Source organism: Mustela erminea, chromosome 2 (assembly GCF_009829155.1).
Source record: "Mustela erminea isolate mMusErm1 chromosome 2, mMusErm1.Pri, whole genome shotgun sequence".
NCBI lineage: Eukaryota > Metazoa > Chordata > Mammalia > Carnivora > Mustelidae > Mustela > Mustela erminea.
The window spans coordinates 66,614,350-66,640,039 of NC_045615.1; the positions used below are offsets into that span (position 1 = coordinate 66,614,350).

Below are 25,690 nucleotides of genomic sequence, written 5' to 3' on the forward strand. Positions count from 1 at the left end.
GCTACTGAAGACTTCCTAGATCAGTTCCCAAACTGTGGTCTCAGAGCCAGCAGTATCCACATCATCTAGGAACTTAACTAAAAATGCAAACTCTGAGACCTACAGAATCAGATCTGAATGAGGAGCTGGGGGTAGGGAGAGCGGTGCCCATTAGGTGTTTTTAATGCCAGAATCCAGTGATTCAACTGGATGCTCATGTTTGAAAACCATGGACAGAGACTAATTAGAATCCTACCCATCCTGCCTTCTCAAAGAAGAAAAAAAGAACCTAAAGCAAATCCATATAATTAAGATACCCTAAAGACTGAAAGTTACTTGACAGATGGCTTGAATGTCACTTTCATAGAACTTACTGAAACTGAAGGTCGTAGCTGTCACCTATCCTAGAAGTGAAACATCTGGAATAAAATTCAGAGATAATCTTCAAATTTTAGTCTTTTTTTTTTTTTCCAGTTTACCCCACTGAACCTTCTGGTTTTTCCCTATATAATCACAAAAATATTAGTTTTCTATTGTGATTCCTACACTTAAAAAAAGTTAAAAGCCAACAAAAAAAGGCTTGTAAAGTTATCAGCAAGGAGACTTGGATGTTTTGGAAACCTTTAAGCCTGAGGCAAAAAAGCCCAATATCACTATGGCTTTTGCCAAGAGGATACTATTGATTGAGTTTTAGTTATTTTTATTAATAACTATTAGTTACTTTTTGTTACACCTCATTCTTGCTTTTATGATTTGAGCAGATGGCTGGTTTTGTAAGGTTAAGCCGTGAGGAAAAACAACAAACTAAAGGGGCTACTTCAATTATTATAACCAGTCATTATACATGACCTGAATATACTGCAAGTAATATCTCTGAATTTGAACAATGCAACAAAAGATATGTGGAAGAATCTTACCTAATAGGTTTCATTCTACCTCAAAGTTACTGAAGTCAGTCTACTAAACAGTTGTGTTTATAGAAACTCCATTGTCTTCATTAGATGTTATTCTTGTTTTGTACCATGATAAAATACTAGACATTATGATTTCCTGATAATCTCATACCTTCTACAAATTTTGACAGAAATGCTTTTTCATCTTATGAAAAATTAGTTAGAAGCTAATAAAACTTTTAATTAATATTATTAGTATAGTTTACAGGTTCACTGAAAGAAAGCCTGCTCCAGATGTGTTTAATTTGCTTTTGTCCTCACAGTTCAATTCTCTCTTCCTTAGAGCTTCTTGGTGCCTCAGTTTCTCCACCAGTGAAATGAATACAGCCTTATCTGTTGCTGGAAGAAGTATGTCAAAAGGTTTTAAAGACATAGCATTATTTGAAGGCAATACAGTTTTATTTTAAAATATTAGTATTGTATTTCTTGCAGAGAGCTGCTAAAAGCTAGTTTTGGGGTTTTCTTTTTGCTTGTTCTTTTTTTCTTTATGAATTTATTCTATGGATAGGGAAAATACCATTCTCAAAATCTAAATACATGTTCTGTGGTACATGATTCAAGTGAAAACATCAGTAAGAACTCACATTCAGCTATATATATATATATATATATATATATATATATATATATAGTGTATATATACATACAGACACACACAGACACACACAGAAACATTAAAGATTGTACATGTACATAGGTTAATACACATACATATTTCCTAGCTCTGTTTGCTAGGAGGGTCTAGCAGCAGTGACACCCCTAGAGCAATGAGCGCGTCCAGCACCCAGATATTGGTTTCTGAGTTCCACTAGAAACCATTCTCTAATAACAAGAACCGGTGCTCTCTGAAGAAGAGGCTAATTCTAGCGCTGGAACTATACAAGACAAGCCCAGAGCAACATTCTTACTTTCTTGCCAGGAAATATGGAAGTGCTCAAAAATCAAAAGGATGGGGACACATTAAAGACAAATAGGAGCCAACCTGACATAAATCCCATTAGCCGAGCTGGAATAATTTAAGCAATAAAATAAACATTACCAAAAGTCTGAAGAAATATACCTGAGTCCACACTGATATAAGTAACTGAATAAATGGGAGGGGTGAGGAGACCAATCCTTTTCACAGAAAAATCCCAAGTACTATATAAAGATATTCCCCTTCCAGCAAGTAGAACAGAATCTTGCCACACTCCACCTCCCACAGACTGACTTGGGGCCTGGCTTCCAAAGAACAGAAGTATGGAAAGGGAAAAAGAGTAACTTCACAGTGGAGAAACCTGACAGACACTACCCTTAAGCAAATTTTCAGAGTTGACACACCAAGTTAATAACATTCAACTACTGATATGATTTGATGAGAAGAACACTTTATGTTTTTTTTCCTTAAATATCTATAACCCTAGTACAATTATGAGGGAAACATCATTCAAGCCCAAATTGAGGGGCATTCTACAATATACCTGATCAGTACTCCTCAAAACTGTTAAGATATTGAAAAACAAGCCTGTGGAACCATCGCAGACCAGAGGCTTATCAGACATGATGACTAAATGCATTGTGGTATCCTAGACTGGATCCTGGAAAAGAAAAATGACATTAGTGGAAAAACAATACAATCCAGATGAAGTCTAGAGTTTAGTTAATAGCAATTACCAATGTTGATTTCTTAACAAATGTTTCATGGTTATGTAAAATGTTAACATTAGGGCTAAGGAGTATATAGCAAGTTTTTATCTTTGCAACTTTTACGTAAATCTAAAACTATTCCAAGATAAAAATCTTAACACATAAAAACAGCTTCCAAAAAAAAAAAAAACCAGCTTCCACTGATCTTTGTATATAATTTGTAACTATAAATTAAATATTTTATAGAATTCTGAGTCTGTCCTCTTGAGAAGACAATACTGCCAAGAAAATCCACAAATTTATTCTAAGTTTAAAGTTACCTGGTCAACTATTTCAACAGTAAATACTGGGAAAGATTAAATATGGATAATGGCTTATAAAACTGTTACCTTTTTAAAAGTCTGAAAGTATCAATTAAGGTTCCAAACTCAAACTAATTGAGTTTGCTCAATTAGTCACCAGGATACACTTGCTTTGTCCCATAGACGACACATCTCTTAGCAGAAAAGCTCCATCATCTTAGTTTGGGAAGTTACTAGATTTTTAGCAACAATACCTATTCAAAGTTAGGAATGTGGCCCTTTCCCCAGAATATATTTTTTTCTCTGCCCCTTTGCCTGTAATGACTTAAAGAGAACCACCTCTCCTGCAGCTGTCCTTTCTGATGTTCTAAGCATTTTATCTTTGTAACTTTGGCTATAGGTTACCCAAAAGCTATCCATGGCTTGGGATCCTAGGCTAGGGAAAGCCAACAATTAATGGTAGGCAAAGAGTAGAGGAATACAGTTGCGCTTTCCAAAGGAAACTTTGGAAAGGAGAAACTTTCAACATGTACAGACATTTCCAGAGGCAGCTGAGGTTCTGGAATTTGCTTTTAAACATCTGCTAATAATTTTCAATGTAAATAAAAAAGGTACAAAAGATAATTCTTTGTATCTTGCTTTACCTTCCCTTTTGATTCCACAGTTAAAGACTTAAAAAAAAAAAGTATCAAGAACAGTATTTATTAAGACCATTATTAGGAAAAGGTTACAGACTTTTCAAAATAAACCTAAATCTAGTAAGAGGACCAAGTACTAGGGAAAAAACACCAAAGCATAGCAGCATATAATGCTCTAATCTGTATGTGAAGTAACTTTTCAATTGTCTCATTAAATCCACCTTTTCTTCAATTTACGCCAAGGTTATAGCAAAATATGATGTCTGTCATATGAACAGTTCATAAAATGGGAGTGGCTGTGCTTCTGAATTTTGTTCATGTCACCTTCTAGACACATTACATAATACCTAGATACCCTGGTTTTGCCCCCTAAGAGGCTACCAGTTGATGGCTCCAATTTTGTAAGAAAAAAAGACATGGAAAACTTATCCTTGCAACTAGTCTTATCATTAAGAGAAGTGAGACTTATTCATATGCTTGATGGGCTACAGGAAAACAGCATATTATGTGTTAATTAAAATAGAGAAAAAATAAAGTCAGATCTTTCCAGGAATAAATGTATATTTAAAATGTTATAGTAAACATATACTTCTAAGTGAAGATTTTCCCATATTTCCACATAAGATTATGTTCAACATACCTTGTAATCAATTTTACATTTGACCTCATTGTTTTGGTAAATACAGTTGTGAATACTGAGATACAGACTCCTTTTAAAATATTCTCCCCTTAACATGCACCTCTTTCTGGTCAAGACAATTCGGTACAATAAGGCAGCAACATCCAGGAAGATCACCTCCCCACATCTTTCTTTAGTTTGTACTTTTAATGTCAAAATAAAGTCTTAAAATAATTCTTTCACAAAAATAAGGCAGCTTTATGGTATAAAAACAGTAGATCTTTGTCAAGGGCTATATTCTTCTGTCCTTATCTGCTGTCACCAACTGTCAGCATCTTCTTTAAAGATCACTTTTCTCTTCGTAGCGACACCTACATGCGGCTCGTTGGCTGTCCAGATATGGTTTACAGCCTAAATGTATAACACTGTCAAACAAGAGCTCCACTGTGGTTTCACAGGCTGCAAAGGAAGAAAGTGCTGTTACCGCCCGCAACTGCTCTCCCGCCACACATATTACATGCTACAGCACGGTGTCAGTCACATCCTTGGTGAGCACTTAAACATCTGTTGTATCAACGATCTCCCAAACCCTCACAGGCCAGAAGCACACACACACAGACTTCCAGTGTTAGCATGCTGAGCATGTATCCACTTTTTCGTTTGCTCGCAACTGTTCATCCCTATTTTTTTCTACGAGGCAAATGAGTCTCAATAACACAGTTCATCACAGTTACTTTTCCTTTTATCTGAAAAATACCACTAATAAAGATGCCTTAGAACACACTTAATTTTGCAGTTCAAGGGAAGATTTTTAGGTGTACAAAAAAATAAAGGTTGAAAACAAAGAAACAGGGGCGCCTGGGTGGCTCAGTGGGTTAAAGCCTTTGCCTTTGGCTCAGGTCATGATCCGAGGGTCCTGGGATCGAGCCCCGAGGCGGGCTCTCTGCTTGGCAGGGAGCCTGCTTCCTCCTCTCTCTCTGCCTGCCTCTCTGCCTACTTGTGACCTCTGTCTGTCAAATAAATAAAATCTTTAAAAAAAAATAAAACAGAGAAACATCAAAACATTTAATTATGGCCAATGACTTCTATGAACTAATCACACACCATTTAAGAGGCTTAAGGTAAATGGACCCCAGTCTCTCACTCTTTCTCAGTATCCCAAGGGAGATGTAGGAATCAAAAGTGTTTCTCTACTGGTAGGGTTTAAAATTTTTTTTAGGACTATAAAAAGATAATGGATTTACTTTTCTTATTCTAAGAAGCCTGGAACAGCCAGCTGAGAGAATCTTCATACACAGCACAGCACAGAATTGCTTTTAGTCATCCAAATACATTAAGGAAGAAACTATTCATTGCAAAATCCTGACCTTTTCAAACTTCTCCAGAAGGCTGTGCTGTTAAAGAACACAACCACCACAGAAGTGTAAAGACTATACTTATTCAATAGGGCATTGAAAGGAAAGTGGCTTCATCATTTAGCCAAATGAGTACGTCCTTAGATCAGAAGACAGGAGATACATCCATGTATGCATCCACCGTGCAACTAGCTTGCTCAGCCAAGAGCGTGCAAAGCATTCAGAGGCTGGGAATTCAAGCTGCAGAGACTTCTTCCTTGACAGTTACTACTAGGAATTCAGAATCAGACCCATGACAATGTTCGGGGAATACTGCAATAGACAGAGCCCAAGTTTTAAAATCGGAAGTACGCAACTTAGGACAAGTTACTTCCTGGAACTTTCATTTCCTTCCTTGGAAAATGAGTATACCACTACCTACTTCTTTGGGTTTTTGTGAACACTAAGGAAAACAGATCTAAAATATCTAGCATGGTATCTTATGAAAAATGCTTTAAAATGCATAGTTTCCTTTCTTGCACCTTCTCTTCCAATTTCGATGTATGATAAATACTTCAGCTTGACACTGAAAAGATTTTATAACTTCCAGTATTTGTACAGTGATTTGTATTTCCACAAATTTTTGTGGAAATTGTCTATCTTTATGCCAATTCTATGACATGGGTATTATTTTATAAATGGGCACACTGATACACCTTTTCCCTTTGCTGACTCTGCTTCGTATCCCATCACTCTGAGAATGAGTATTTGCTGAATCCTGTGAGTCCTCCTAGCAAATCTGGAGGTGGTTTTGGGGACCCTGCTGACACAGATACATATGAAGACACAGTTAAGTGCAAATCCTCTAGAACTTCCCACTTGAAATCCCATGTGTTATATACTTAAAATCATTGGATCCAGGATTTCAAACTTCAGGCTCTCATAATTAGAGACAGACTACAGGGTACAAGATTGTGGATGAATTCTTGTCTGCCTTGCATAGCCTCTTCCCAAGGTTTCCTAACACTTTTTGCTTCCACAACTATAAATCATTTGAGATGACAAAATCAACGACTCCTCATCTCAGAAAACTGAAGGGGCTGTGTCACAACAGATAGAGTAGTACACAGCGAAAGATTGCTAGTGGTAACTCTGTAGTGAAACATAAAGCAGTCAGTAAAACCTGACAAACTGCACTCATCTTCGTCCTGCCGCATCATGCTTACCCTGAACATGCTGAGCCAGTCCTAGTGTCTTCTGCACATCCCGGCAGATCTTAGAGAGGCAATACTGGAATTCCTCATCGCAGTCATTCTTGCTCTTGCCGCAGGTCTCATAGCACCTGTCGTGTTGGTTACAGCACTTTGTCAGGGAAGGGATGCCAATATTAAGCTGAAAGAGGCATTTGGATGGATTATTGTTGGTGAAATTCAAAACTCCTCTGCTAAAGTAATGCATTCAAGTAGACTCAGAAAACAAGGACGATGACTGCTGCATAACTCCCCAAATCCATTTCTGTCTACGAATGTTTTCCATGTTATTTATGCATCTGCCCATCACTCACCCACATGCACCTACATGCTCTCCCTCTCAGCCATGCCTCAGAACTCCCTATTTTGCAATATTCAGTTATCTGCTAGTAACAAATGTAACTTCCAATTGTCCAAAACACAAAACATAGTTTTAAGAACAAAAAGGTCAGGCTAAGAGCAAAGACTGAGTTTTGGACATTCCAAAGTAGTCTGTACCTCTCCCCCTATAAAATGTACTTTATATAAAATATCACTGAAAACTTTTAAGCTCCTACAACTTACATTTTATTTTATTGTGGTTCAACTTTAAGTATCAACTCCCTAAAGATATTGTTCCTTCAAATCTATAAATTATCTTTAACTGGTTTCAATAACTTTATATGTAAAACCCTTATGTCCAGGAATCACTCATCAACATTTTTTTCTCACAATAGTTGGCTCAGATTCAGCTTCGCCTACCAAAAAACACAGCTATCTTATTTAGCTTTGCTTTAGTATAGAAAATATGCTTTATCTATACTTTTTTATCCAAAGTAGCATTACTTGTATAAATTTTTTAAACCATCTTTGTGACATGAAGAAATATCTTTTTAATAATATTAATATCTATAAGATTAAAAAATTAAACATGAATTTTATTCCATTTGGTTTTGTTAGGACTTACTAATATGTTTTAGCTATAAAAGAATATAATAAACTCAATTACCATTATAACAAGCGAAATTATTTGTGATCCTGAGAACACACTGACAGTCTTGCATAATTAAGGGTACTACACAGTTGGGGCGCCCAGGTCGCTCAGTCAGCTGAGCATCTGGCTCGTGATTTTGGCCCAGGTTATGATCTCAGGGCTGAGCTGCTGGGCTCCACACTCAGCATGGGGTCTGCTTGAGATTCTCCCTTTCCCTCACTATCTGCCCCTCCCCACCCTGACCTGTGCCCGCTTTCTGTCTAATAAATAAATCTCTAAAAAAAAAAAAAAATGAGTACTACATAGCCTACTGATCGTAAAGCTTTTCAAATAAGAAAATAATGGTATTTACGTGAACACCAAACAGTGGAGAGCCACATCCATTCGGCGGGGAGGGTTTATAACCATAACGTGGGAAAGGCTTAGATCCTATAAAATATAAATGGTATAATTAATTTTCAAGTATGATGAAAAACATGCAAAAAGGCCTATGATGTACTACTAGATTAGCTTTGGAAATATTTAATATTTGGGTACTGACATAAGTGAATATCTTTATTCTAAGCGTATATTATACAAAACGTGTAAAAGTTTACTCTGGACTTCAGGAGTTTTCAGAGAGTATATGCGAGACTGGGTCCATATATATGAAAGATAAATCCACCCTATTTCCCTGTACATTCTAACACATTTTTTTGGTTAAAAACTTAAAGGGCAAAACTGTATCTTTCCAACCTTCAGCCAATACTCCACTATACACAAACCTCAATAACCATTAACTAACCAGTTTACTCAAAGAGCTTAAAGCTAAGGAAGATAAGGTCACCCAATGCACATTTAACTGCCTTAATGCCATTGTAAGACATTACAGGACCACATATTCTAGCCTGGACTCCAACCAACCATTTCACAAATATACTTCTTTGCCAGCTAAGGAAAAAGGTCAGGAATAAAGATAGCTTGGTGAACCCTCTTACTCCAGTTTTATTCTCCCTAACAGCACCAATGGTTCAGTAACAAGGAGAAAGATGACCTTATCACAGCAATCTTACCTGCTGCAAAATACTTCAAAAATATCTCTCCTCCTGAAATATATACATCGCTTCAAGATACCAAACAGTCACCTACTTTCTCTTGAATGTTTCCCGCGATCCTCCTACAGCATCAAGAAAGAACCTATTCCATTGTGGAATGGCACTAACTGTTAAATTCTTTCCTGTTTCCTTTTGAGCAATCCTCTACCCCTGGGGAACACAAAACAAGCCAATTACCTATTTTACATGAGTAATCCTCCCAACATCTGGGACTCCCATTTATCTTCAATTCTAGAAGCAAAACATCTCCTGTTATTCCACATTATCTCTCTCCAGAGTTCCTTATTTAGGAAAAACACAAAGTATCCACCAATTTTCAGGCAACTATTTATTACTAGAAGACCAAAGATAAGTTTAGCCTCCAAAAGTACAGTGCAGGGGTTGGGGGGGGACACAAAAGCAGCTCTTCCAGTAATCAACCACCAAAATAAATAATCATCTCAAAGTAAGGATCTAAAAATGGTTTAAGTGAGGTGCTAAGACTCACATGCTTGACTGAAGTGACAACTAGAGCCTAAAGAGAGTGTAACCTCAAGAGGATACAAAGCTTTAGCCTGCTCCACCCAGTCTGAAGAGTAGTACGGATGAAGAAAGTGGATCGAGGAATGAGGAGGTCAATGACAGAAGTTGGTCTTGCTTCTCCAGCACTGTTCAAGAAGGATGGTTGTTTCTAGGCCCTTGGAAAATGAAGGTATATGCCTCACGCTACCACAGAGTCACTGTGATCCTTCACCTCCTGCTTTTGGTCCTTCATTCTTAAGAAAATTGTTTATGATTTGGCTTTCCACTTAACAGGGCCCAAGAGGGAGGATATACTAACCACCTGGGTACCTCATGGGCACCTCAAACTTTAGAGGTACCTCCTGACATTCATCCCGAAACCTGCTCCATCCATAGTTCTATCTTCTCAGAAAAAAGCAATTCCAACATTCCCAGCGCTCAGGAAAAAACCTTAGCCATCTTTAATTCTCTCATTTTCTTATATCCCACATCCATTCCACAGCATGTCCTGCTGACTCTACCTTCAAAATATCCAGAATCTAATCACTTCTTCCCAACTCCACCACTACCATCCTGCTCTAAGCCACCATGGATTATTGCCATAACCTCCTAATATCTTCCTACTTTGCTTTCGCAACTCCACAGCACCCCCACACCACATCTAGCCATCATCTATTCTCAACACTGAACCTGAGTGATCCTATTAAAATGTTAGATCACGTTTTTCTTCTGTCAAAACCCCTCTAATGGCTTCTCACCTTATTCAGAATAAAAGCCCACATTCCCTTCCAAGGTCTAGAAAACTCTATATAATCTAAACCACCACACAACATACCATGACTGCTCTGACCTCATCTTACTATTCTCTCTCCTCTTCCTCACTTCAATCCATCACATCTGACTTCTCCGTTATTCCAGACACTCCAAGTCTGCTCCTGCCTTAATGCCACTCAACCTGCTATTCTTCTATGTGGAGGCTCCTCCTTCACGTTCTCAGCAATGCCTTCTCTGACCAGACCATATGTAGCACGCATAACTGTCAAACATATTATATTATTAACCTACTTATTTATTATCTGTCTCCCCATACTAAAATATAAACTCCGTGATGGCAGGAATTTCTGTTTTGTACCTTCAGAGACTTGAACACTGCCCAGCGTATGGTTAGGTTATCAATAAATATTTGTTGACGAATGAATGAATAGGCAGGTGACTTGGAAGGCAGTTCTAATATTCATTATAAATAAACTGGTACTGATGCTTATCTTGCGGTCTCCTTTAAGTTTGGCAAGCATTAATCAACCTCCAAAGCTTGATCATTTCTCATTTGTCACATCTCTTTAAAATGTGCCATCCCAAACTGAACACCAGTAGGTGTGATGGGCCTATTCTGAAGTAGATAAAGTCTTGTATTAACAGAGCCCAAGACAGTTAGCATATATTTTAGCTATGTCTCAGTACTAAGATACACTGGACAGTAGGAAAAAAACATCAGTTCTTTCTAAAATAAACTCTATCTACTGCTAGAGACTCAGCATCTCTACAGCTTAAATTTTGAGCCTAACTATTAGATGATGTATCAGAGCTACTACCCCCTGAAATTTGTAAACCAATACAGGAAGCTAAGAAAAAAATGAAATGAGATGAATTTCAAAAAACAAACCAAATCCACTGGGTACAACTACATGGAAAGACTATTCATTGATTCTACTTGTTGACTTAAGCAAATGCTCCTCTCTTGATGCTTTGTTTTAGCATCAGTATGGACAGATAAAATCTAAAGATTTGCCTGGACTGAGGTAATGACAGATCTTTTCTATATATATATTTTTAGAAATTTGATGTAAATACTTCCAAACAGACCAATTTCTTTCACGTGAATGACACTGAAGTCGATGGGAAACAGATAGGGAAGGCTGTTGGGACAAAGACCTTAGCACTATGCTCTATAGGAAATGCAGTGTAGAATTCAAACAGCTTTTCCAAACACTTGAGGTTTTAATTCATGAATTGATCTCCAGAGGGCCCTTGTGCTACTTTATTTTTCTAGTTCACTCACTCTACTTTCCTCAAATGTCTAACACCTCCATTCCTATCTTCTTTCTTAGCTGATGACCTTGATTCCTACTTCACTGAGAAAACTGTGAAGTGATCAGAAGAGAACTCAGACATCTATCCACCTAATCAGCATCTGTGCCCCTATCCCCTACCTTTGTTCCTATTAACAGGGATAGGCCATCAGTGCTCTTGAGCAATCTATTTATGCACTGGAACCCATCCTCTCACCTAAGGAACTGACTCCAATAATTCTTCATTTCTCCCTCCACAGTGTTTTCATTCTCTACTGAATCATTCTCAAAAGCATACAAATATGCTATTATTTTTCCTAATGACTTTTTTCCATGGTCTGCCCTATTACAGTTAAGGGCAACCCCATCCTTCCAATCATTTAAGCCAATTAAGTTTTGGAATCATTTTTTTACCCTACTCACACCTTCCTTCTGAGCCATCAGCAAATCCTTCAGGCTCTTCCTTCAAAATATATCCCTAAATCCAACCACTTCTCACCACCTTTCTGGCTTTGAACCTGGACAAAACCACCACCATCTTTTGTCTGAATTCCTGCCCGTGTCACTCTGCCTCCGTTCTTGCTCTCCCACCTCCCTGGACTCTTATTCTCTGCACAAGAGCCAAAGGAATCCAGTTAAAACATGTATCACCGAAGGAGCTACTTATTCATAAATCTAAAACACTTTACAAGCCAATTTTGTGTTCTATTTTTCAAAAGAAATCAAGGTTTTCTTTCTCAAATCTTCTTTGCAGTTGGGGGAAAAAATTAAGAAAGAAAAAGTGACCATGTAATTTGTTCTCCTAAGAAACTTTACTTCAATCTCAATAAAGCGTTCTTCCCACCCGAGGGAGGATGGCCAGAAGGTAGCAAGTCTCCATAAAGCCAATCCTTTTGATAAAACAAAGATGACTGAATTCAACAAGGCTGTGCCCTTTAATTTGATCATCCTCTCCCTGCTACCAAGTCTTTTTTTAAGTTCCCTTTAACCTCTTTACTGCAACTATTGAACACCCCTTAATTGCCATGCTCCTCTAGCTTTGGGATTTGTCTGTTTGGTCCTGATTTGATCACTTGCATTCCAAAATACCGGCAAGGTTGAAATAGGGTTCCAGGGAGACTTCTCAAGTAATAGCAATTAAAAAACAATATTCATTATGTTGGAATTATCAACATGGTGACTTGGAACCATAATTCTAGGAGCCGACAGCATTACTAAGACACAAAAGGATGTTCACTGAAGCATACCATTTCCTAAAGTCTCAAGTTCATTTACGCTGGAGATCTTCCTTGAGACTCCATATGGTAAATTTAGTGAGGCTTGTTGAAGATAAAAAGGGTTAAGTAAAATAAAACATCAAAGTCATCTTTATTAATAGGAACAGTATTCATTCAATGTCAAAGCTATTTCAAATAGAAATAAACTCTAGAAACCCTGATTTATCACAAGTTTATGAAGATTGCTTATTGAAGATGTAAGCCTTTCCTATCTCAGTAAATGGCAACCACATCCTTCCTTTGGCTCAGGCCAAAATCTTCGGAGTCATTCTCGACTGGCCTTTCTCCTAGGTCCTTGTCACTGGCCATTCCCTCTGCCTGGAGGGTTTTATCCCCAGATCATCGCAGTATCACCTTCAGCATTTTCAGATTTCTTCTCAAATGCTGTCTTATCAGTGAGACCTTCCCTGAACAACTTATTTAAATGAGGAAACTGCCTCCCAACACCATCACTGTTTTTACTATAGTTCTCAAAACACTGCCATACTTCAGACCTACATATACTGCATTTTGGGCTTATTTTACTTATTTTTTAGTTTACTGTCTTTCCCCACCAAAATGTAAGCTCCATGGACAGGAATTTTGTGTTCTGTTTACTGCTGAATCTCCAACTGGTAGAACACTTGAGACGTAACAGGCACTCAAATATTTGTATAAGGAATGGGGATGACTAAGTAAAATGATGACATCCGCCTCAGGAAAGGCAATATTTAATTTTCAAATAGTTCACTTATTCCTCCTAACAAGCTCTTCAAGAATAAAAACACCCTTCTGCATTGCATACTGGTGGTTAACATTTAGGCATAAATTCAGGAAGGAAACATTTTAGCCCTTCATAGCACATGAGCTATGGCTCATTCTTTAGCTCCATTAACATAAAACTAGAAATTATTTTGAGAATTAAAGGCAGCAAATGGCATCACAGTTTTACATGACACAGATTTCTTTTAAATTCACCCACATGCAATCTGGTTTTATTGGTCACTGAATTCCCTATTGCTTTAAGCTGCCAAGCATTAAATGAACTAGGCCCCAACTTTGTCTACTCTTATTGGAAACATGATTTTCCAATCAAAATCTTAACATTTTGAATTTTCAAAGAGAAGCCTGGGTACTTTATCTGAGCTGCTACAATATTTAAACATTCAGAAAAAGCAAGTGCTTGAAAAGAAAGGTATCTACTAAGACACTGAGTTTATTATTACCAAAAATGCTACCGAACAAGTTCTCAGATTCAAAAAGAACTAAAGTTAAAAAATATGAAAAGCAAATCAAAACAATTACTAGTATTAACCAACAATGGAGAGGAAGTGTCACTATCAGGTCGTGATAGACAATTTCTGGAAGAGTTATCAGAACTCTTTCTCAACAATAGAGTACACCAAAAGTCTGTACAAAGGTCGCAATTTATTTTCTGTAGCCCTGCAGGTAAAGAAAACAATTAAAAGCAATTCTTAAGAAAAGTAAAACGTCATGATTAAAATTCTGTCTATTCTGCATGTTCGGCTGACTAACGGCGCTAATATATGGGGCTAAAATCGGTCTGTTCCGCTCCAGTCCCACGATGCGTACGTCACAAAATTCTGAGGCAACTTCGTGCAACAGCAAAAGAAAAAGGGAGAGAGAAAAAGAAAAGGTAGTAATTCAAACGCAATGAAAACAGGTCAGAGTGTACACCTCCTGTGACCTCTTATATTCTAACAATAGTGGTGCGAACTTCTAACCGGATTGCTCAATCACAAGAATGCTAAGACTCTAGCAGTGGTTAAGTCTCTCCACGGCTGGAGGACAACGTCAAGGTCTGCCTTGCATCCCACACCTCCACGACCTCGGTCTCCGCAACACCCAGAAAGCGAGGTTCTCGCAGGGCCTGGGCTCCCTCTCACCGTCATTGCACTTGTACTGGCAGAGCCCATCCTCGCCTCCGAGGAGGTCCAAGGCGGCGTTCAGGTACGTGTCTATCTTGTGAACGCCGTTCCGGATGGTCTTCAGCGTGGCCCGCCAGTCGGTAGTCTGGGCCTGCTCCTGGCACCTGAGAGCGGCAGGCACGAAGAGGAGAAGGACGAGGGCGAGCGCGTGCCGCGGGAGCAGGGCCATCCGCGCAGCACCGGGCCGTGCCCCCCACGGAACCCACAGGGCGCCCTAGGCAGCGGCGCCAGCCCCGGGCTCGGCGTCCCCAGCCGCCTCCATGCCCACGCCTCCTTCCGAGCTAGTAGGCGGGGCCTCACCGTCCTTACTCAGCTCCGGCGGGGAGGCGGCGCTGTCGCGAAGACGCGCGGTACCGCGCACGCGCGGGCCTGGCCCTGCGGCCCCTACTGAGCGCTTGCGCGCAAGCGTGGTGCGTCAGAGGCCGGGGGAGCGGGAGCTCAGAGTAGTGGGGGGGAGTTCCTCGTCTAAGCGGAGCCCACGGAGCTCCTCCGCCTGGGTTCTGTTTAGTACTGTGTGAGGGGACAGCCAAGTGAAGAGCCCCCCCTTGACCTGTCAAGGTTCAGCTCGGCAGTCGCCATCACTCCCACCCCACCCTCGTCCCTAGGGACAGGCTTCTATGGGTGTGGACGCCGTGGGACAGATGAGTTCCCCTAGCCCCTTACAGAGAGCGCTGCGAGGGGTTCCAGCTATGTTTCGGTTTGAGGACGCGATTCTGCGTGACACGTGGACGCCCTCGCGTGCTTTTGATTGTCGCGGCTGGGGGAACGGGAGCCGGACCGGTCAATCCAAGGGCGAGGTGGTCCCTGAATGGCTAGCATGAGCTGGAGCCTCATTTACAAATTCTGAAAGAAAAAAAAAAAGGAAATTCGGAAAGAAAACCGTTTGACAAACTATGAGTTTTCATTCCTGATCAGGAAGAAACGGTACCCTACACTTGAATACAGTGTTTAAAGAAATCTTAATTGGAAATCACTGTTTTCGTGTTCACCATATTTTGTAATTTGAGAACTCCGGTGAAATTTCTCTGTATTTTTTCCCCTGAGCTGTGCAGAATACTTAAATAATAATTGCAGTAGTGGTTTTTTGTTGTTGTTTTAAAAAAATTTTATATTTTATTTATTTATTTATTTACCAGAGTTATAAATATCTGGTTGTGTTAGTATCCCGGAAATTCTAAGAATTTTACAGTAAGATTCCAGGGCAATATTGCAAGTGTTGGGAATAGATACGTCCTTTCTTATTAAAATTACCAATAAATTCTAGTTTGGCATTTTGTGTTTGACACAAGCTTCCTAAGTGTATGAAATTTGCACTAAAGAGTTCCTAGGAATTACATCCCTCTTTATGGAGAACTTACTCTGCCCCTGCCATCCACTTCACATGCACCATCTCACATTCAGAACACTGCTTTACAGGGATGTAGATTTTGGGTGACTTAGAAACAAAAAGTCCCTCCTGGCAGATGCAGACAGATGTAGCCCAACCCCAAGCTGCCACTCTCAGCCAGGCTCTCTTGGGCTGTGATCTGCCTATGGCAAAGGTGGAAGGGGAGACTTGTGCCAGAGAGGAGTTGTCCCTCCTTTACCGTGGAGGAGTCAAAAGTACAGAGAATTCAGGTGAGGGTATCCTGTCAAAGTAGGGGCTATGTCTACCTTCATGAGTTGCCAAAGATTTTTTTTTCCTTCATTTTTGGACAGCATGTTTAAAAACATTCAGAAAAGGGAACACAGAATTTAAAAAAAAAAAAAAAAAACGTTTTCTGGAGCATTGGTTTTCTCATCTCTAAAGTGTGGGTGTTGAATGAGATTATCTCTGAGGTCCCACCTAATTCCACCACCCAAAACCTTAAACCAGTTTTGGTTCTTTCAAGTCTTCAGAGAAACTCTCCCATATGTGAGTAAATATTCCACAAGAAAAGAGAGAACGTAGTAACCCCATTCCAACCCTCAGTTACTGAAGCCCCGAAGGCTCTCCTTTTTTCCTTTTCTCTATACATTTACTCCTTGGTGATCTCATCTAATTTCTTATATCTTAACTACAGCCTCTGCTCCAAAGATTCAGTCTGCTCTCTCTTCTTTTTGGAGATTAAATTCTTAAATTCCAGTTCCTTGGACTAATAAGGTTGTCTCATTTTCTTTGAAACAAATTTCTTTTTCCACTGTGTTCCCCCTAGGAGTCACCACCATCTTTCCAGAAAAAGATTTTAAGTTTTATTTTTACATTTGCTTCATATTCAATCCTTAGATATTTGTTGTTCTGCTGCAGTAATTCCAAGATTTACTTTTCCCCCTTAATTCCTGCTGCCGGATAATAGAGTCTGGCATTGACTACAGGACCAGCTACATAACTTACAGGGCTCAGTACACAATAAAAATGAAGGGCTCCATGTTCAAAAATTATTAAGAATATCAAGAGGGGGGCGCCTGGGTGGCTCAGTGGGTTAAAGCCTCTGCCTTCAGCTCGGGTCATGATCCCAAGTTCCGGGAATCGAGCCCAGCATCGGGCTCTCTGCTCGGCAGTGAGCCTGCTTCCCTTCCTCTCTCTCTCTGCCTGCCTCTCTGCCTACTTATAATCCTATCTGTCAAATAAATAAGTAAAATCTTAAAAATAAAAAAGAATTTCAAGAGGATGACAGCATTAGAGGACATTAAAGCAAATATGAAACATTTCTGAGTTCAGTGCCTTGTACGTGGACACAGGATTCATGGCCATGAAGCCAGCCCTGACTGGTCATATCATGTAACTTCTAGAAGACCCCTTCCATCCTTTCTTCCTAATAGCATAAATGGTTTGAGAAGAGCCTTCTTTACAGGGCACTTTCATCTAATCAGTAAAACTTGTTATTATTGTGACAGACACTGTTGGTTGCAAACCCATGACTTCCAGGTCTTTTCTGCTAGCATAAGGCTAGGTTTTCTAGATATAATTTGACTGTGGATGGGCAGGAGCTGAAGCCAGGAAGCCAGGAAGGATGTAGCAAACCAGGTAAGACATTATTATGACTTGGCCCAGGGAAGGAGAATGGAGGTGTGAAAGTGGTCACATTCTAGATATAACCTGATGGTAGAGCCAACAGGAATTACTGTTGGATTGAGGATGGTATACGAGGGAAGGAGAAATCAATGACCTTGAGGTTTTGGCTTTAGCACTTAGGATAGTGAGTTCTCACTAAATGACATGGGGAGGATTTCAGGAGGAGCAGATTTCCGGGAAAATTTAGAACATTAATTTCAGACATACCATGTTTGAGAAGCTTATTCTGAATTTGTACTTCAGAGGTGGGATAAGGACTAGAAATTTATTTGAAGTCCTCAGCGTAGAAATGACTTATAAAGTCATGGGACTAGAAGAGATCCTCTAAAACAGGAGTATGTAGAGAAGCAGGACTAAGTCTAAGTCATAGAATATTGGGGAACTAAGAAGTGGCAAAAGAGGCTCAGAAGGGGCATCCAAGTGCAGCAAGAGAGTGCTTTATTGCAGTGTGTCTAGGAAAAACAGAACCATCCGTTTGGCTGGTGTAGAAGAAGATGAGGACCTGATACTGATTGCTGAATTTAATAACATGGAGGTCAAGGTGAACTTCACAGAAAACTTTCAGTGGAATACTGGGGACAAGACACATGTGTAGTGAGAGAAGAGGAAAATAAAAAAAGGAAGAGGAATTGGAAAAAGCAATTTTGGTCAGTATTATCAAAACAAAATTATGAAAATATAAAAGATGCTGTATTTGTGCTGATTCTTGTCTACATGATACATGTGCCTTGGAATGTGGTCTTCTGGGTGGCTGAGACTAGGCTGTGTTTTCTCTGCAGAGCTTTCCAGTCCAGTTATAAGCGTAGTCAGGCAGATACACCTTCTGGAAACCCCGAATGGTTGTTTCACTGTCATGGACGTCAAGGAATGTGATGATATTATTAATGAGTGAGAATGCCAAATGTATTGGGTTTAATGTAATGTATTAACCCAGAATTCTTGGAGAGTGGAATCTTCTGTGTTATTTTAAACAATACAAAATCAACAAAATACAAATGATCAGGGGCAGTTTCTATTTGTTAGTCTTTTGCAGTGTCTCATTAAATGGCCTGAGCTGTGTTATTATGATGAAAATAAATGACACGTGGTGAAACCATTCCAGCCTTAATGATCAATCTTTGCCCAGTGTTAAGGCTGGAACACTGGTTTCTAAACAGGGCTTAATTTAAGGGGAAAAAAGTGCTAGTTTCCAGCCTCTGCCTTTAAGAAAAATAAAAAATTAATAGCATGAATAGCTTTCAAACCAGGGACAAAGTGAAGGACAAGAGATGGCTGCGCCAGATCTATAAGCACAGGTTGGTTCCATGATATATTGAAAATAACAGCTTTCCATTTCAGGTGTTCTGTCATCAGGCAAATTTGATCAGTGTTTTAGTCTGCTTAGGCTACTGTAACAAAATACCACAGACGAGGTGACTTATAAACAGTAGAAGTTTATTTCTCAGACTTGTAGAGGCTGGCAGTTCAAGATCAGGGTGCCGGAGTGATCAGGTTCTGGACAGGACTCTCTTCCAGTTTGCAGACAGCTGACATCTGTGTCCTCACATGATGGAGGATGGGTGGAATTTCTGGGGTTTCTTTTATAAAATACTAATCCCCATTATGAGGCCTCCACCCTCATGACCTAAGCACTTCCTGAAGACCCCACTTCCTAATACCATCACACTGGGCATTAGAATTTCAACATGAGTTTTGGAGGAACAAAACATTAAAAGTACAGCAGTTAGGGAGGAGATTTTCAAGTGATCTTTGTGGGTAGAATGTAAGATTACTCGGCATGCAGAGAGATGTGCTGGGTAGGATGGAAAGGAACCCACCTGGGTATGACGGCAGGGTTTTAAACCTTTGGGCTAAATTCAGCTGTGTGGTCTCTCTAGGTTGGATTTCTGGTTACTTCCAAACCTCTGACTGATTTTCAGTTTCATATCTCCTGCTGCATGCTATATACATCTTTCCTGGGCTCCCACAGACCTCACAGCTTCAAAATATCCTTCACTAATGAAACCAGCTTCTCTTTCTGTTTCCTTTATTTCTTTAATCAATGGCAACAGCAATCATCTCATTATCCAAGAGAAAACTTGGGAGTTATTCTAGGCTCGTATCCCTCTCTTTAGTGCCCTGTTCTCTCTTTCTGTCCCCAGCTGCCATCTATTTCACTCCTTAATATATCTGGGATTGGTGTCATCCTCTTTAAAAGTGTCCTGCTGTAGTTTCCACTTTTGCCATTTTTCATTTGGATGGTTCCAACAATCTCTTAAATGTTTTTCTTACCCCATCTCACCCCCTCCAATACATCTTCCTCGATGCCTCCACGGTGAACTTCCCGAAGTCTTTCAGTGGTCCCCACTCTTTGGCATGACTGCCTCTCTGATCTGCCCTTTTCTCCCTTTCCAGCTCTTCAGTTGCACCCTGGGCACCCCCTCTGCTGTCATGCTCACCTCTGGGGAAGAGGGCTTCTTTGACACTTCAGGCTGATTTATGGGTCTCCTTTGAGTTTTCCTCTCTCTTGTCCCTGGCAAAGTGCAGCTTTATAACATTTTCTGTCTCCCTCATAAGATAGTGAGCTCTGAGAGTTAAATATGAGACGATGGCAGTGCTCCATGTCTAGCGAGCTCTGTTTGTTGAGCACCTTTAGGAAAGACCACGCTAAGGCAAAGCAGCAGTAGCAGCAGCAGCAGCAGGTCAACAGTAGGGTCCAGTGCCCAGCCTCTGCGTGGAGCCTGCCGCCTGAGCTAGCAGCAGTGGGAGTCTCTGATAAGCAGGCCTACAGTACTCCTTGAGCATTATCCCCAGATGCGCAGCCAACTCTTTGGCTTTCTTGGAGATTCTGTGAACTGCATAATATCTTTGAACAAATCTCCTTCCCTCCATTAAATCAATTAGATTGGCTTCTGTGGTCAGCAGCCAGGAGCCCTTTCGTAGACCTCTTGACTAAGAGAACCCTGGAGTCCAGTCATCTCCCTCCTGCTGTTCCCAGGCTCTGCCACATGGAGTCACTATGGGGAAGCTGGTTCTTCACTCTTCAGGCTCCAATTCAGGTCCACTCTACTGTGAAGCCTCCAGGTTCCAGGTCACTGTGCGGCCTGGCTTCATCCTTCCAGGGGCCACAATGCTACCTTCTCCCAGCTTTCAGCCCTTAGTCCTCATATCCAGGCATCTTCAAAGATGCTACATGCTCCACGTTTGCTGGGCCAGGACATGGTGGAAATTTTAAAGCATGCCACAGATTTTTTGACACCCCTCCCGTCAAGAGATGGATAATATTTGTTCCCTTCAACCTGCTCAGGTCTGTGATGAAAGCGAGGCTCAATGACTTCCAAGGCTGGGTTTATAGAGGTTGTCATAGTTTTCGGGCTCTCCTGGGACACTTATCAGCTGTTATGTAAGAAGTCTAGAGCCACTGAGTCCTCATGTTGAGAGTCCAAATGGAGAAGCTCACATAGACAGAGATGCCTGAGAAGCCCCACTGTCTGAGTTCTCCCAGCCCTAGCACCAGACGCATGAGTGAAGAAGCCTTGAAGATGATCCTTGGCACAGCCCTCCTTGTCTGATAGTAACTACACTAGAGGATGGCAGAAATGGCCAGCTGACCCCAGCGAATTCCCAGACATGTAAACAGAATAATAAACAATTGTTATTTAAGTAAATATGTGGGGTTCTTTCTTCCACAGCCATAGATGGCCAAATATTTTCCTGTATTCAATGACAAAGGCCTGGGCAGCATGGGAGGGGAGGAGGAGTTAGTGTGCAATGGGCACAGATTTTTAATTTGGGAAGATGAAAAATTCCTGGTTGCATAACAAAGGGAACATATTTAATGCCCCTGAACTGTATACTTCATTTTTTAAAAAGATTTTTATTTATTTATTTAAGAGAGAGGGAGAGAGAGTAAGAGAGAAGATGAGAAGGGAGAAGGTCAGAGGGAGAAGCAGACTCCCCACGGAGCTGGGAACCTGATGCAGGACTCGATCCTGGGATTCCGGGATCCGGAATGGCCTGAGCTGAAGGCAGTTGCCCAACTGAGCCACCCAGGTGCCCTGAACTGTACACATCAAATGGTTAAAGCAGTTAAAAAAATTGTATGTTTATGTTATCAAAAATTTTTAAAAAGGAAAAAAAATCTGGCCACTAAACAACTTTGGAATATATATAGAAATGGGCATTTCTCTTATTAAAACAATTGGGCTTTATCTAGGACTGAACCTAGGGATTGAAGGTAATATCTATGTGAAAAATAAACCTCAGTCTTCAGGATGATGACAGCTGCATTTTAAATTATGATAAAGACAGCTAATGTTTCTTCACTGAGGACCCCTATGAACCAAGTGCTAGTGTTGCGGACAGAAGGAAGACAGTCTCTCTTCTGTGTTACAGTGTAGTAAGCAGAGGGCAGGAGCCGGTTTGCGAGCATCCTGGGGAAGAGGTAGACAAACCAGGGTTACGTGATAGAAAGAGACTGTTGCCCAGTGTACAGTGGTTCCACAGGAGAGCCCTGAGTACATGTCATTTACTAAGAGGGGAGGAACTGGATAAAGAAGGGGTCATTTGGGGTTGGCTCTGTTTCTTCTGAGATGCTATTAGATGTCCAGGTGGAGAAGTTAAGTGCTCCGTGAAATACTAGTCTGGGATTTAGGAAGATCAGGGCTGGAGATACAGATTCGTGGGCCATTGGACTGTGGGTGGGATTTAGAACTGACTCTAGATAAGATTGCTAGGGAAAGCACAAAGTTTAAGAAGTGACGAGAAGGAAGAGACTAGGAAGGAGGCTGGGATCAGCCCTGGAAGGCAGCGGGCCAGGAGGAGAGTGTGAGGTCCTGGAGGGCCCGCTGTGTCTTCTGCTGCTGGGGCAGGGGCAGAAGAGAGTAGTTAAGTGACCAAGGAGGTCAGTGGTTATGTGGCAGTATCTGTGAGAGGTTTAAAGAGAGGGTCAAGGAGGACTTGTGAAATGGGGAACTAAAGACAAATCTTTCAGGAAAATTTTTAATACTTTCAGAAGCAGAGAAATGGGACAAGAGCTGTGAGGTCAGTTATGTTCCTGTGTCAGGTACTATGCCAACATTTCATTTAGTATGTGGTTTCATTTTTTTCAAAATTCTAGTTTCTATTTTAACGGTAGAAAATGAGACACAAAGAAGATAATAAATTGCCCAAGGCCAACTAATTAGTCGTTGGGGTTTGAATGCAGGCTTATGTGAACCCAGTGTTAATCAACGAGCAAAACCTTTAGTAGAGTCAATATATCCTCCCTGTATAAAGAGGTCATTTAATCACATTTTCTAATAAATAAAGTATTTATGCCTGCCTAAAATATTTCTTTGATAATTATACGGCGAAGATCCAATATGGAAGAAGCTTCGCAGAGACCTTAAAAATATCCAATAAAATGTGCTTTATTTTCTTTTTCCTAGAGAAGTACTAATTGCGCAGTATCATTTCAACTAGAATCCAAATCCCAAGGGGAAAAGAGCAGAAGAGAGAGATCACAATTTTATACATTGTGCTGAGAAATAAGAGACCTTCCCACATGAAGGCTAATCCAGTCAAAATAATTGGCCACTTTGGTGTAAACACCTGGGTACTCTGGGCTTCCGCAGTTTTCACCCCAACTCACAACACCCCAAACATAAGCTACATTGTTGACATCCATACAGACTAAGGGGCCTCCGGAGTCCCCTTTACAGGCATCGATGGAACCGTCCTCTGTACCTGAAAATGACAAAGGAAAAAGAAAATCACACATGTCCTTTCATTTGTCGAGGCTGCCATGCCGACTTCCTAGCTCCTCTGTTAATGCAATGCGTGTACTAGCTTTGGCTTTTTTACAGTTTGCTGACAGGAAATAGCACATATTCTCCCTCTCAGGCCCCTGCTGGGCCATAGAGCTGGCGAGGTACAGGCTGGGAAACATTTTGTCTTCTGCTCACTCTCCGTATTTAGTGAGTGCTTCCTGTACTTCCTCCATTTTTTGCAAGTTTATACTCCAACGAGATTGCAACGTGAAAGCAGTATCCAGTACTGACTGGGAAAATGATGAAATACTTCATGCTTATTGAGTGCTTAATATGTATTAGTCAGTCATTGTTTTGACCCTAAACCATAACCCGATGAGATAAGTATCATTATTATCCTTATTTTCAGATGAGACAAATAAGGCACAGAGAGGTTAACTAATTTGTCCAAGACGAAACAGCTACTAAGTGGCAAGAGGTTGGACTTGAACTCAAGGAGTCAGAACCCTTTGAGCTTTTCTCTTAACTGTGATAACTGCCTCCTGGTAGGTTTTGTTCTATTCTCCCCTTTTGTCCTCGGTCATCCTGAACTCCATTTAAGGAGGGAGGGCACAGGGAATGGTCTGTTTACTTTCCTCTCACTCTTAGGACTTTCTAAGGTTTTTAAGTCACTGATCCCAAAAGTTATGGGATGTCAATGACTTTGCCTTTTTCTGGACTACACTATTTATAAGTGGTTTTAATAAAGCATCGTCAATACATTACCCTGGCGTTGGTCCCTGCTTTTGCGTCACCACCAAAAGCAGGAAGTGATGTAGCTGTGTTAGTGATGTGGGAAACAAAAGCGAAAAAAATGTAGCTTAAATTAAAATCTCCTTACAGTTTACAGCCCACTGAGAAATACCTGAAACATGCAGAGCATGTTTCCTTTCTCAAGGAATTCCCAGCTGCCTTAGTGTCTTACTGTTTAAAAGGAACCTTATCTTGGCAGCAGCTGCCCTTCAAGGTCCTGAAAGCCTTGCTTCCAAATTCCCTGGAGACTTGCGCTATCCCTCACCCCCACGAATTAAAAGGTATACAGCCAGTCATTCCTCACAGTCCCAGACAGCTCTTTCTGCCCACAGGTGCCGTCCTGTGAGTAGGGAAGGGGTAAGGTCTTCGCAGGAGAGATAGGAAGCCCCTGACTGGGCACAGGAACTATTCCTGGCAGAGGGAGACTAGGAGACAGAGCAGAACAAGAGATAAAGGAACAAACCAAGACACAAGAGTCTCAAGGGCACAAGCTTCCCCTTCAGTCCCCAATAAAAGACTGCCACTAAAAGCCCACAGTGGCAACCCATTCAGGACCCCTCTCACTGTGTCTCACTGTGGAGAGCTTTTTCTTTCCTTCCTGCTCACCTCCACTTAATAAACTTTCACTTCAGTTCACCCTTTTGTGTCTGGGAGATTCCTTCTTCCACTCTGTGAAACAAGAACCCTGCAAGCTTGCGATCTAAGGTAGGGGGGCTAGCACCAGCAGGACAGTAAAGGAGATGGTGACAGGGGCCATCCAAAGTGCCATGGCAGTGCTGAGGAGAGAGGGTTTACTTTCAAGCGGACACAACTGAAATGAGCTCATTCAGATTTTGGTTTAGAAAAAGTTGGGGTTTTGATCCTGGATCTGCACTGATTGTCTATAAGACTTTGGGCAAATTAGGTAACTGTTCCGCGTCTCAGTTTCCTCCTTTATGAACATCCCCAGTTTTGCAGATGGGGGCGCCTGCTCAGGGCCCCGTGAGTCATAACTGATAAAAACTGGGATACAAACCCAGGCAGCCTGGTTCCAGAGTCTGTGCTTTTAGTCACCTTACTATATGGTGGCATAAGGAAGATCTGTTTTCCTCTTCGTATTAGCACGAGGGATTGAGCTAAGGGCAAGGGAAATACCAGCCAGGAGATCCGAAGAAAGGGCCCACGCGAGGGGTGGATTTGGTGAGGAGGTGAGAGGTTCTGGTAGGGGTATGGACACAGATCTTAGGTAAACCACTCCGTGCTTACCTGCACAGACCATTTCTTTTTCATAATAGCGACCCGGATAAAACCTGGAGCAGTTGTTGATTAGGCTAACTTCACCCCACTTTAGTAAATTGACCTTTTGGTTATCTAAGCAAAGGAAGAGAACAGACATTGAAAAGTCGCAAATGAGAAATCTAAATAAATGCTCTCATCACTTAGTAAGCCACGAGGCAGAGAGAAGATGATATATACTCCTTAACACATATATCAGCTTTTGAGGAGAGTTCATTAACATATTTAATCACACACCACTCCTATGTCCAGTATCTCCAATCGTCTTTTAAAACCAGCTAAAGGGCTGGCGCCTGGGTGGCTCAGTGGTTAAGCAT

General features: G+C 40.8%; 2 protein-coding genes across 4 annotated transcripts in view; both read right to left on the bottom strand.

The window, feature by feature from the left end:
• Window positions 1-1,308: 1,308 nt before the first annotated feature.
• On the bottom strand, window positions 1,309-14,862 carry PLA2G12A (phospholipase A2 group XIIA). The gene is made up of 4 exons (XM_032333132.1): window positions 14,502-14,862; window positions 8,027-8,103; window positions 6,678-6,843; window positions 1,309-4,576 (listed from the first exon to the last, which is right to left on the bottom strand). The coding sequence occupies exons 1-4, from the start codon at window positions 14,710-14,712 to the stop codon at window positions 4,458-4,460; spliced, it is 573 nt and encodes a 190-aa protein (XP_032189023.1). The 5' UTR covers window positions 14,713-14,862; the 3' UTR covers window positions 1,309-4,457.
• Window positions 14,863-22,949: 8,087 nt separating this feature from the next.
• CFI (complement factor I) overlaps window positions 22,950-25,690 on the bottom strand; it is a 50,281-nt gene continuing 47,540 nt past the window's right edge. For all 3 annotated transcript variants that reach the window (XM_032333135.1, XM_032333137.1, XM_032333136.1), the window contains 2 exons: window positions 25,344-25,448; window positions 22,950-23,283 (listed from right to left, as the gene is read on the bottom strand). In XM_032333135.1, coding sequence (XP_032189026.1) covers window positions 23,066-23,283; window positions 25,344-25,448 — 323 coding nt within the window. In that variant the 3' untranslated portion in view covers window positions 22,950-23,065. The remainder of the gene's footprint in view (window positions 23,284-25,343; window positions 25,449-25,690) is intronic.

What these genes read in the sequence shown, in the direction of transcription:
- PLA2G12A (XM_032333132.1), bottom strand. Translation starts at nt 14,712, where the DNA reads ATGGCCCTGCTCCCGCGGCACGCGCTCGCCCTCGTCCTTCTCCTCTTC. An exon ending in CCAGTACAAGTGCAATGACG is followed by an intron (nt 8,104 to 14,501) that starts GTGAGAGGGAGC and finishes TATATTTTATAG; the next exon opens with GATCTAAGCCTTTCCCACGT. An exon ending in ACTGGCTCAGCATGTTCAGG is followed by an intron (nt 4,577 to 6,677) that starts GTAAGCATGATG and finishes CTTCCTTTGCAG; the next exon opens with CCTGTGAAACCACAGTGGAG.